General features: G+C 36.2%; 1 protein-coding gene across 4 annotated transcripts in view; it reads left to right on the top strand.

Annotated features, from left to right (window-relative positions):
* The window catches only part of Postn (periostin), a 32,024-nt gene extending 19,767 nt beyond the window's left edge, over positions 1-12,257 (top strand). Inside the window, exons 17-23 of one of the 4 annotated variants that reach the window (XM_027394957.2) lie at positions 975-1,055; positions 3,970-4,059; positions 4,835-4,924; positions 5,589-5,666; positions 6,030-6,113; positions 9,641-9,682; positions 11,514-12,257. In XM_027394957.2, the coding sequence (XP_027250758.1) occupies positions 975-1,055; positions 3,970-4,059; positions 4,835-4,924; positions 5,589-5,666; positions 6,030-6,113; positions 9,641-9,682; positions 11,514-11,551 (503 nt within the window). In that variant the 3' untranslated portion in view covers positions 11,552-12,257. The remainder of the gene's footprint in view (positions 1-974; positions 1,056-3,969; positions 4,060-4,834; positions 4,925-5,588; positions 5,667-6,029; positions 6,114-9,640; positions 9,683-11,513) is intronic. The other 3 variants (XM_027394959.2, XM_027394958.2, XM_027394960.2) reach the window with 3 other exon arrangements.
* The last annotated feature ends 924 nt before the right edge of the window (positions 12,258-13,181 follow it).

The following is a 13,181-nucleotide window of genomic DNA, read 5'->3' as shown; positions in this document are numbered from 1 at the left end:
AATAGCAGCAGAGATCTCTGTGTGTTCCAGGGGAAGAGTCCTGTGTGCCAGAACCACTTGTGGGATCAAGAATTGAAAACACAGATTTGATACATTTTAGAGTTTTATAATTTGAGTTTTCCAAGGGATGACTTATGATAGAAAACAGTCCCCATAGAGGTCTAGCACACACTCCAATTCCAAAGGTCGACACAGCCTAGCAGGTGAGATCAAGGCTTGAGACTGGCAGAAACACATGCCCTGCTACTCCTCTGTGTGTCACAATTGTGCTGTGATTGAAGTTGACATGTCTTCTACTAGGATCATCTTTTATGGGCTCTACTTAGAATGACCCAATGACCTGGCTCATCCAGTAAAACTGCACAACTGAAACCCATGATGTGCATTCACCACAAAATCTTATGTTAAAACTCTCATATTGAGCTGCAATTTAAATGGCGACCATATTTCTTGCAGAAAGCTCATGACTTCCTGGCTGAAATTTATTCTCTCTAGAACTGTGAATTATATATTTCTCATATTTTCTTCTCTATACCAAATGCATGGGAGTACTTCAAGGATCTTTTTCTTTCCATACTCTTCTTTTAACTGAGAATCTGACAATGCAATTTAAGAAATTATGAATTGCATGAAATTAATCATGTTTATTTGTCTTCTGTTGCCACACAGCCAGTAATTTCAAGAAGCACAAAGGAAAGTCAGAGTGTTAGTGATTCGCTTCAGAGTGGTAGATTTCTAGATAGGATGCGTCATCTAGTTAGTGCTTCCCCCTATGGAACATAGTCAAGTCACTGGCCTGCAGGATTCAGCATCTGGACACAAGAAGACAGTAATGTGCTGTGAACATATCCTGAGATTGCCTGAACCCAGCCTTGTAGCTGATAATTGAACACCCTAGAGAGACCAAAAGGGACAACTTCATTTGAGTTGTTTCTATGTAAACTTTGTTCATGCTCCACTTTCTATATTTTCAGCAACTAAAATTATAACCAAACTGGTGGAACCAAAAATTAAAGTCATTCATGGCAGTCTTCAGCCTATTACCAAAACTGAAGGTAAAAACCAATGTTCTCCATGGTTCCTTCCACTTTGAAAACAAGTACCATGTAATCAACTCATTTCTATGAATATACCCACATTCTTTTTGAAACTAACATGCTAAATATTTCTTTACAAACAGCATGCTTGTTTAATTGCAGATTGTGGAGTGCAATATTTTTAAAGCAAAGTATATGGTGCATCCCTAATATTTTCAGTACATTTGCTTGTATTTATTTTCATTTAATTGAGGTTATGTCAACACTAGTACCCAGATGATCACTTAACAAATTAATCTTACATACTTTTTGCTGTAGATTCCTTCAGAAAATACACTCTTTCATTTCCAACCACCACCTCACAATCTCTTTTATGCCATTGAAAGAAAAAAATTTCAAAAATATGTAAGAATTTTTTTCCAGTGAGCAACCTAAGAGGGTATAGAAAGTGTACATTAATGAAACCCTTAAAAATTACAAACAGTTGTGATATAGGTTAAAACTTAGATCGCCAAAACAGAAAAAGAAATAGTGTTGTTTAGTGAGTCAAGCCCTATACCCAGCATTTCAACTCTGAACATATATTATATCCATATGTAGTAAATATATACCTCTTATATTTCAAATGTTACTTTTCTTCCTATACTTACTTTGTTAGCTGATATCAACTTCTTGGTTACTACCTTGACTTCATGCATTTTTATTATCTCTAAGATCAAACTTAAATACCAGTGTTCACATTTACACATGTTGCAGCAGTAATTTGCCACAAAGAACACACCTGTTATCTTTCTCCCATGAGAAAGATGAAAACAATCTTTCAAAGGAGGGACAGATTATGCCTTTAATTTAATCTTGGGGACTTTGTTGTTCTAATTACTCTTTGGATTTGGGTTTGTTTTTCATTCTGTGGCATGAGATGGAAACTCAAATTATATATGTCTCTTCCCTTTAAAGTAATCCTAACTTAAACTCATTGAAAACATAAGGTTAATTCTCTACCTCACTAGCTATGGATATCATTCTTTCTTGGGTTTATAGTTGAGCTATACTTTAAAAATTTGTGCTTAGCTTTAAAAAAGCACAATTTCAATCATTTCATTATTTTGTACCTGTTGAGGAGGAGAAATTGGGGTTGTAAGTAGAAATTAAATTTAAAGTGTTTTGCTGACAGTATATATTTATCATGTCAGTGACAAATGGTCAAATGATTCTAGCAAAAAAAATGGATTTTAAAAAAGTCATAATCAATAAAATGTCACTATAACACACAGCTTCCAAAGCTGACGTGGTTCTCATGTGCCATGTTCCCATTTTCAAGGACTCTCCTTCCATGCTTCTTGTTTCAACCCACATTCCCCCCAGTCTCTGTCAGCAGGGTTCTATATATCATTCTCTCTTCAGTTGGGAGCATCCCTGAGCATCAATCTACCTGGCTTCTTCCTCATTATGTTCTGGATAGAGATGGGGTTGTCTCATCTGTAAATGTTCTTCAGTGTAAAACTGGAAAGTGATACTCCTGTGTAGCATAACAGAAGAAACAAACACCCCTCTTGGCAAACACCCACAGCTCCCCATTCAATGCTCTCATTCCCTTTGCAGTCCTTGAACTTTGTGAACTAATTGATGCTTTTCAAGTTTTTATTAAATGCATTAGAGTCCAAGACCTAATTTTAGAAACTTTTTGTCAAAAAGGCATTAAACCAAAATTCAGAATTAAGAATAAGTCCATCAAAATTGAGCAAATAGTCACTGTGCTAGATGTTCTTCCAAGTTGTCATATAAATATACAAAAAAGAAATGTTTAGTAAAATTCCTTCTTTTATACTAATATTTAATAATAGAAGGTGCTTCCAGAATTTCAGTTTTGCATTTCTAAAGAAAAAAACAACACTTAGATATTGTGTTAACTCATTTCCTTAACTTGAGTCATTGTGTACAGTTCCCTTCGAGAATTACTGAATGTTAAAACCTATTTCTACCCTTTATGTTAGCCATCCCTATTGGTCTCACATATAAAACAACATGACTTGAAATACTTATAGTTGATAAAATGGTTTTCTTTCTCTCATTAGTTATTACTTAGTTCTGGGTGTTGGTGTACTTAGATGATTTCCAAACAAACAGATCAGTCTTCTCAAAGATAATCAATTATAACTCCATTCAGCTATTGAAAAGTACAAGTTAAATGTACTGAATTGAATAATTCTCACTCCTTTATAAAACATCCCTAATTGACTAATGTAGCAGTTGGCTTTCTAACATTCCAACTGATTTTCTCTGGGAATAAAATCATTTTGCAAGTCAAATGCAACCCACTGTGCATTTGAAGGGCTGTGTATCTTAGTGAGCTGATGTTGCTGTTTGCATCCTTCTCTTAGTCAAGGTAAGTACTCAAGTCAGTTTTCTTATAAAGCTTAAAACACAGCATCTTCAAGGTAAGTATATTAGATTTTTAATGTTCAGTCATATGCTGTTAGATAAAAGTATAAGGTCATGAGTGATGAAAAATTAAATGCAATATTTTAGCAAAGATTGGCAGATGATATCCTATGGCAAAGTGTGATTTAAACCAATTGTCACTCAAGTGACTCCAATTTGTAATGTAATGTGATTCCCAGAGAAAGCCACATAAAATACTTTGTATCATCATTCCTTACACCCACTAACAGAGGTGATGGTGTGCACAGCTTGCTCGTGCATCACCATAAATGCTAAAGCATGTGGGTGGAGTGGCAGCATAAACAAATGCAGCTGAATCATTTGTTCTCTTAAATGTTGTCTAACCTAAAAACAACAGGAAATGTTTAAAACTGGTTTCATAAAAATCAGAAACACTGAAGTCTGAACAAGAAATGTGGAAAAAATTTATTTGGGCTAATGTAAGGGGCTGCTTTAATGTGCTAATCTGTCTCCTAAAACAATGTCTCAGGACCTGCAATGACAAAGATCCACATTGAAGGAGAACCTGACTTCAGACTCATTAAAGAAGGTGAAACAGTGACAGAAGTGATCCATGGAGGTATGACTTTTGCCTTTCCTAGTGGCATCTCTGTAACATTTTAAAATAGATTGGTTTAGAATTATCAAACAGCTGATTTTCTTGATTTTCATTTTACCCAAGCATTCTACTAGCTAATCAGGGATACAATGTAACTTATTTTTAAGTAGGTTCAGTCATAATTTAAGAATTAAGCCCCTGGACCACTTCTTATGAATATGCAAATGATAATCAAGAAATATAACGATTATAATAATGTAAATACAAAAGACATATTGTTCTCAGAACAGAAGGGGGCTGGTGAGGTGAGTCAGCAGGGAAAGACAGCTTCCCCCAAGCCTGACATCTGAGTTAGACCCCTGGGTCCCACATGGCGAAAAGATCAAGCCATCTTCTGACCTCCACAGATACACCATAAGGACCCTTGCACACACACACACACACGCACGCACGCACGCACGCACGCACGCACGCAAGCACGAACACATACACACTAAAACAAAAATGTACTAACCTTTTTAGAGACTCCACTAATAAACTAGCACTATGTTTTCTTGTAAGGTTGCTTTTCCAATGGCAGACTCAGCTTGCCAGCTAAACCCTCCCACTCACCTGAGACCCAAGCTTTGCTCAGACTAGTCGGAATGTATTCACAGTCTGTTCCAACAATGGCTACAATTGACTCTTAAACAAGTGTCTTGTTAAGAAACACATTCTTGTTTAAAATATCTAGCTCTAGGAGGTATAAACAACATAAGAGGGTAAATCACACAAGGTTTTCTTTCTCCACCTTCAGAGCCAGTCATTAAAAAGTACACCAAAATCATAGATGGGGTTCCTGTTGAAATAACTGAAAAACAGACCCGGGAAGAACGAATCATTACAGGTAATTTTAATTGCACACATGAGCTGTACTCACATTATAAACACGAGTTATACTAACCCTAAAATATGTGCATTAAATACACTTAGACTTTGTCATGGTGACCATTAAAGTTACTCTGTTTCCATTTTCTTTTTGAAAAACAAAACAAAACCGAACAAAAAAAAAAAAACAATTTTCCTATATCTTACTCTAAGATTTTCTTGTATGTTTATAAACATGCATCTTTACTCTGTGTATACATATGTGCTTTATGATATTCTGCCTTTAGTTTACAGCTTGTTACTGAGATATTGAATACTAGGAGGAACTTCTCTTGGATTTCCATTAATATTAAAATCTATACATATGCATACCAAGATATATGAGTCTCTCTAAAACAGTTGACAAATTCAGGAAATTTTGTATGAGGCTCACATCTATGAACTAACCTAAAATTCTAAATTTAACATTCTATATATTTTACTTAAACATTAGGCAAGCAGAGTCTCTACCTTGTATTTTAAGAAAAGCCATATGCATCATAGGCAATAGCTTCTCTGGCTGTGCTTACTTACTCTAGATTGCTGAGTGGCTGCAGCACAGACCATGGGGCCCACATGGTCTAAAACCCTTTCATTTCTGCCTTTACAAAGGGAGTTTGAGCACTCTTGTCTTTTTCCTTTAGGTCCTGAGATAAAATACACCAGGATTTCTACAGGAGGTGTAGAAACAGGGGAGACACTAGAGAAATTACTACAAAAAGGTCAGTATGTCTGGAAAAATGAGTGTATGACATTGAGCCACTTGTCCCATTGGCTAAAGTCAGCGTGAAGGCCTTGAACATGCTGTCTATGTCACCTTGCTCCAGTGCTCATATTCCACACCAGCAAAAGGAGCTCGTCCAAAACTGGGGTCAAGGCCAATAGTGGTAGCCATGTGGATTGTTTGCTGGTATACTGATTAACAGCTGGTAAAAACACTGTACCTAATGCCAACATCAAAAACTTGCAAAGAGCTGAGCAGTGAGTGGTCTGGAGTCCTTTATTGAGCAGAAAGCAGTATGTATCATGTCAAATTCCTTTTTATTGAGTGAAACAATTTCTGCTGTGAACATGTACCCTCTCAGAGGTCTCCAAGGTCACCAAGTACATTGAAGGTGGCGATGGTCACTTATTTGAAGATGAGGAGATTAAAAGACTGCTCCAGGGAGGTTAGTAAAACCCTGACCACTAACCCCTTAACAGGTGATGGAGGAGTGCTTCCGCTTTTTAAAGACTGGGCATGAAGGCTGTTCCTTAATTAGGTTAAAAAGACAGCGCAGTGAGCTGTCTTCAGCAAATTGACTGATGTGTAAGTGGTTGTTTCCCAAAGTGATTGCTGGTTAAACAGTCTTTAAAAAGTTTCATGGTACAAACTGGGGAACAATGAATACCTTTTTGCCTTGACACAGAAAATTGGACAGATGTTTTAACTATGTGCAAGAGGAGTGATTTTGCTAGCTGTCTAGAAGCCTAAATTTGAAAAAGCTTTTCATATTTTCAAAAATGTATTCACTGTACCCATGACAAAGACAGGCATGTTTGGGGAGTCTGAAGGTGCACAGTTAAGCATAAACATTGCTTTTAGCAACTTGCATTTCCAAAACTGCATTCTTACAAATGAATATATGTTCCTGCTAATTGTTTGAGTGACAATCTATACTCAGGATTATATATTCTTTAGCATATAAAATTAATCTTTGAAATACAGAATGTTCTTGGCCTGTATCATTAGATGGACTTAATTTCAAAAGAAAAGCAAAGGATTCAAAATATACAAACTCTCAGTGATAGTTATTCAAACAAACAAAAATAGCAAAGGTTTTAAATATCATTTGCCTCACTGACAGTTAAATAAATGCATTTTTAATGCAATCTACTAACAACAAAATATCAGACTAAAAATTATTCAGACTACGTATACAAATATGCTCTTATAGTGTATTACGAATCAAGAAAGACACCTGAAATTTGATGTTAATCTAAAATCCAGTTCATATGGCTTTCTGTTTATAATTTTTTAAAAAAAATGTATAACTATATCTATGAAAATTGTAACCCCTCTTAAGATCTTGCATATTTCTGGAAGTCATTTTTGCTTATTTCGATATATATAACACTTCTGGATTTATGACAATAATTTTTTATTCAACCAACAACATAGGTTTTGTTTTAAGTATGTTTTTACACATACTGAAAAATAAACGATTTCCTTCCAAAAGGCAGGGAGCCTATTGGAAGGCTATATTCCTAGGCCATAATGAAGCCAAAGAGTCTTTGATGGTGCAGTACAGGAATCACTAAGCAACTCTGTCATGAAAGCATAGAGGACCTGGAAGCAAGAGCAAACATGTTGTGGAATGTAAATTGAATTCTTTGTTTTTCTTGTTAACCCTTGCCATAGTCTGCAGCTTTGTGGAATGGCAGTGCTTTTTAGAGAATTAATTGGAACCCACCCCATTTATATTGTTTCATCCCCATAGGCTTAAACTGTGGGTAAGTATGTTTCTCCTCATTTAATTAATAAGACTCTGAAAGTTTTCTTTGAAATGGCACTTTCATTAGTAAACAAGTGATCCCCCCTCCTAGAATATATAAACTACATTTCTAGAAAATGTTGTTTTCTCTTTAATTAATAGAGCTATTTATATCTTTGTTTCTCTCAGAGTTTCTTTTACTTCTTGTATGTGAACTACCCATAGATCCAAAAGGCATGGGTTTCAAGAGTACCACTTTAGAAGGTTTAGTAAAATGTTTCTCAGGATTTTTCTTTTCTTAAAAAGGAGGGTGTGGACCTGGGGAGATAGCTCAGAAGTAAAGAACATGTACTGCTCTCTCGAAGTACTGGGATTTGGGTCTCAGCAGCCACATAGCAGCCTTCAATGGCCTGTAACTCCAGTTCCAGGGTCTCTGATGCTCTCTTCTGGTCTTCACTGTCACTGCACCCACGTGATGCATAAACTCACACATATGGACATACACATAAATAATAAATAAATGAATCTATTTAAAGATTCACAATGCACAATCTAGTTACTAGTATATGGGCGTTAACTGGAAATGGTAGATTTCTTTCTCTAGCTTTCTAAACATCAAGTTGCTACTGAGCTACAAGCATCCCATTGACCTCAGGTGTCTGTTTACTCTCTCACATCCACCCCTGTAAGGGTCACTTCTTAAAGCTCTTCCATTTTGAGATATCTGAGAGCCTGGAGAGCAAACTCAGGCTCTGCATTTTACTGTAACTTCCTTCTGAGATGTTTCTGAGCCTCACTGAATGTTTCTAATTTGGATGCTGTCATAACAGAATAATGGTAATTGACATATGTCATTGTCAGACACTACCAAATGTATGTAAGGGAATCTGAAAGCAGTTTTTCATTTGAAAGGGGGGAACCTAGAGATTCTTCTTGATCCTGAAGTCAATTTACAATTAAGTAGAATTTAATAAACTCACAATAAGCCATGTCCTTATTCAATATTTAAGGTTGCATCCATCTCATTGTGATGATATTATAAACCATTATTTTATTATAAAATAAACATGTGGTTAAAAATGTCTGACATGTAATGACTTAGACTTTATAATTTAAGTACATTTACCTCTTATTATCCAATCTCAAAAGGTTCTCTATGGTTATGTGTTTAACTATAGGGCTAACATGGTAGAGCAAATTGTTACATGGAGAACTGACATGTTGGAAATGTGCTAAGACTGGAACATAAATTCTTTAAGATATAAGTGTTTTCATGCTTGTTGTTGTACATCTTATACTATGCTTGTTTCAATTTCACAAAATTGGAAAAAAACTTCCCAATAAAGAAAATTGGCTGTACTGATAAGGAATGATGATGTATAGAAAATAAGTAAGATTTTAAAGAAAAAAAATGATGGCAACAGGAAAAATGAAACCACCACAGGAACCAATCAATCTTTAATCCCAAATACCCTCAAAATGAAGATAAAATGTGACCTTAGGTTTACTAGATAGTCACACCAGGAGTTATATTAAAAGTACTAGAGAATTATTTTTCAACTATAAAACACAAATCATATGAACATCTGTAACTCTTATATATGAAAAATGTCAGGGCTAGAGAGATGGCTCAGTGGCTAAGAGCACTGGTTACTCTTCCAGAGGACCTGGGTTCTGGGCTTAAGTCCAAGCACACACGTGGCAACTCATCCATACATAAAGTAAAATAGTTAAAGAAAATAGTGAAAAGTTTTATTATTTATAGCTATTTAATTTCTCAATGATTTCACAGAAGGGGCAGTGGAACTAGGGAAAGCAAACATTGGTACATTTTTAATTTGCTTATGGATCTATAATGAGAAACTTCAGAGGCATACATAAGACATACAGCAACTGAGATATGGGTAGCTTTCTTGGAAGGTAGTGACACATTTTGCCAAAAGTCAGCAATATGAAAGTCATTTATTCCATGCAAAAATGGTACAAATTAAGAGACTACAAAAGACACATCGAAACACTGTGTTTGGGTGTACATTTGCTATGATGTGGGGGAAGCAGATAACTTCTCAGTTAGTGTAAAATTCAAAGGACCAGTATGTTCACTACTCCAGTGACTACACACATATACAGTGATTACTTATTATACTTTTGCCCTTTGCAATGGCCTCCTGATTTTTACCTGAAGTCACAAAGTGTTTCTAACTATAAATCTTTAATTTTAGACACACCTGCAAAGAAGATACAAAGCAGCAGAAGAGTTCAAGGTAAGTGTATCAAATATACTAATACATATTTGATATACTTTGCTATGATGTAAGTTACAGAGAAAAGCATTTAATGTAGCTTTTTTTGAATTTTGGTTTTGGACAAGTAGAAAATTTAATGAGTTTTGATGCAAAGATTGCTCTGATATGTGTCAAGAAGTAAACTGCCTATGTTCTTTATTACTTGACTCTATGTAGAACAGATATTAAAGGAAGGGAATTAGACTTGTGTAAATGGTTAAATGTATTGAACAGCTGTGTTAAGTCAGAAAGAAATCTGGGGGCTGGAAAGCTGTCATCTCAACAGGTAAGAGCACTGGCTGTTCTTGCAGAGGACCTGGGTACGGTTCCCAGCACCTACATGGTGGCTCACAACCATCTGTAACTTCAGTTCCAGGGAATCTGGGACCATCTTCTGGCCTTTATGGGTACTGCACACACATACTACACAGACATACACACAGATAAACATACACATGAAATATAAACAAATAAACACTTTATTATACATAACATTTGCAATATGATATCCTCAATTTTTGCCTTTTTCTACCATCTCTTATCTTAGTAATCACTTCAGTGTATTTAAACAGCAAGGATTTCCTTTGTAGGGATTACAAACTTGAAATTGAAATTTTCTAATGCTTAAGATAATTACAGACTAATAATAAAAAGAATTCACAGCATTCATGAATGCAGCATATGAAAAGCTGACCCAATATATAGAATGTTGACACTAAGTAATTAATTTGCATATTTTTGTTTTCCATTTTTCTCAACTTTTATTGGTTTTCTGTGGATTTCACAACATGCATCCCAATACCACTTATCTCCCCATCCCCTAGCTTCAGCCCTCTGCCCATGCAATCTCCTCCCCAAATCAAAACAAAATTTAAAAGAAAAACCAAAACCAAACCAAACAAATAACAAAAAAGGAGAATCTTGTCGTGGAAGCTGTAGTGTGACCCACTGAGTCACAAGTTTACCCTTTAGTCCATTCATCTTTACTTGTAAGTGTTCATTCCTATGAACCAATGATCTGTTTCAAGTCCTCTGGCTTCTGTTACACTATTGATAATGGAGCTCTTAGGGGCTCCTCTTGGATAGCCTGTTGCTGTCCTGTGTCATGAAGTTCCTGCTGTTTTGAATCTGTAAGTTTGTCCACTTCACATGCTCCACAGTTCATAGATGAGGTGTATGTTGGTGTAGGTCAACTCATATAACTCTGGTTCTGGGTCTGGATGATAGATGGGTTGGTCAACCTGCCAGCTTTCCCTCATCATGACTATCCAGGTGAGCTCTTCAGTGCTGTCTCAGATAGCTCACCCAATGCAGCCTGCAGAAAGGTGTGGGGCCAGTTCTCCTGTTCTCAGATCCCCAGATCTGGCCCACTCACACTCATACCACCAGGGCCAGTTCTACTGTTTTGTCCAGGCAAGGTGCAGGGCAGTTTCTTCCAACTGATGCAGGAGGTAGGGGGTGGGCACCGGTTCTCCTTTTACATCCTCAGGGCTGGCTCAACTGCACCCTTGAATTGCCTATGGTTTTTAAATAAAAGATTTATCATGAATATTTTATGGGCACACAACACCACTTCACTCCTCCAGAGACCTAAAATCATGGAATTTTATATCTTTGTATACCTTTAATTAAAACATAATGTTTTGTTCATCATAAAGTGAAGATAGTATTCAGACAACATAATCTAAATAAATCTTATTACAAGGAGCAGTGATCACTTTTGACACTTAATTTGCACACAGGACACACTGTTCCTATCTGTGAGGACTGTCATATTCACATCTAACCTTTGTCGTTTCCTTATACTTAGGATCTAGAAGACGATCAAGGGAAGGCCGTTCTCAGTGAAAATCCAAAGCCCAGACAACAGAGATGATATTATCCTAAACAACAATCTGATTTTAAGGGGAAATTGTAAGAGCCACATTGACTCCAGAATCTGAAATGCCAACAAACAGAAACAAATCTTCAAGCAAGTCTGAACATAGATTTAATTTCTTTGTTTCTAAATGAGAAACATAAGGAAAACAGTGGTTAGTCTACTGTGGGGTAGGAATTGAATGAGAAAAGTTCTGATTGACTTTGGAACACACCGAAGATCATCCTAGTGTCCGGTTTATTATAGCTACATCTCTGTTTGGTGAGCCCTTACCTCCTTGAGAAGAGAGATAGAAAACCCGAAGCATACCGTTACTTCTCCGTGGGAGGCTAGACCATCAAAATGAGTGTTCAGTATACAACAAGCAAACAAAACAACCACACATAACAACCTGTGGCATTACATATTTCTCATGCAATGTGGGTTTCTTGCTAAATTCTGTTATTTTTACACTTGATTTATACTCTTGAGATGTTTGTCATATGCTTCTTGTGATACACATGTTTTTTCTCAAACATTTCAATAAAACCATTTTCAGGTACAAAGAGAATTACTTCAGACTGGGTAATTCAAAACACTCAAGGTTTAAGTTAAAAATGAGTTTAGACTTTGGAATAAGACTCCATACATTTTTATTGTTAACAAGTACTCAATAAAGTAAATCAAATAAAATTAGTGTTGCTCAAAATTCTCAAAAATGTTATGTGATATATAAGATCATTACACAATGGAATAACCACAAATTACCAATAATGTGTCTACTATACCCTTGGACTTCTGTTAAGTTGTTAAAATTTAGAAAGTTACTCACCTCAAAAGGCAAACGGCCAACCAGTTATTCATAATGTACAATAAGCTCCCTATAGTCAGTGATGCACACTGAGCACACACCCATCACCCTCCCTATAGTCAGTGCTGCACAAAACTCAAGTCCAGTGGATAAAAGATGTCAACATAAATGCAGATATACCAAACCTGATGTAAGGGAAATTGGGGAATAGCATTGAACATCCTGGAGCAGGGAAAAACTTTCTGAATAGAATACTGATAGTGCAGGCACTAAGATCAACAATTAATAAGTGGGGACCTCATCAAACTGCAAAGCTTCTATAGGGCAAAGGACACTGCCAATAGGACAAAACAGCAGCCTACAGAATGGGAAGAGTTTCATCAACTCCACATCTGTTAGAGTTCTAATAGACAAAATATATTAACAAAGCATACATCAAAACCCAAATAATCCAATTTTAAAATGGGGTACATATCTAAACAGAAAATTCTCGACAGAGGAATTTCAAAAGGCCGAGAAATAAAGAAATCTTCAATATCCTTAGCCATCAGGGAAAGCAGATCAAAAGTACTTTGAGAGTTCATCTTACACCTGTCAGAATGGTCAAGATCAGTAACACACAAGACAATTCACGCTGGTGAGGATGTGGCACAAAAGGAACATGCCTCCATTACTGGTGGAAGTACAATCTTATACAGACACTATAGAAATCAAAATGGTTGTTACTCAGAAATGGGAATTGATCTACCTCAACACACAGCTATACCACTCTTGGGCATATACCTAAGGACATTACATCCTACCACAGG

Source organism: Cricetulus griseus (genome assembly GCF_003668045.3).
Source record: "Cricetulus griseus strain 17A/GY chromosome 1 unlocalized genomic scaffold, alternate assembly CriGri-PICRH-1.0 chr1_0, whole genome shotgun sequence".
Classification (NCBI taxonomy): Eukaryota; Metazoa; Chordata; class Mammalia; order Rodentia; family Cricetidae; genus Cricetulus; species Cricetulus griseus.
The sequence above is the reverse complement of the archived record's forward strand: the minus strand, read 5'-3'. Positions and strand labels throughout refer to the sequence as shown.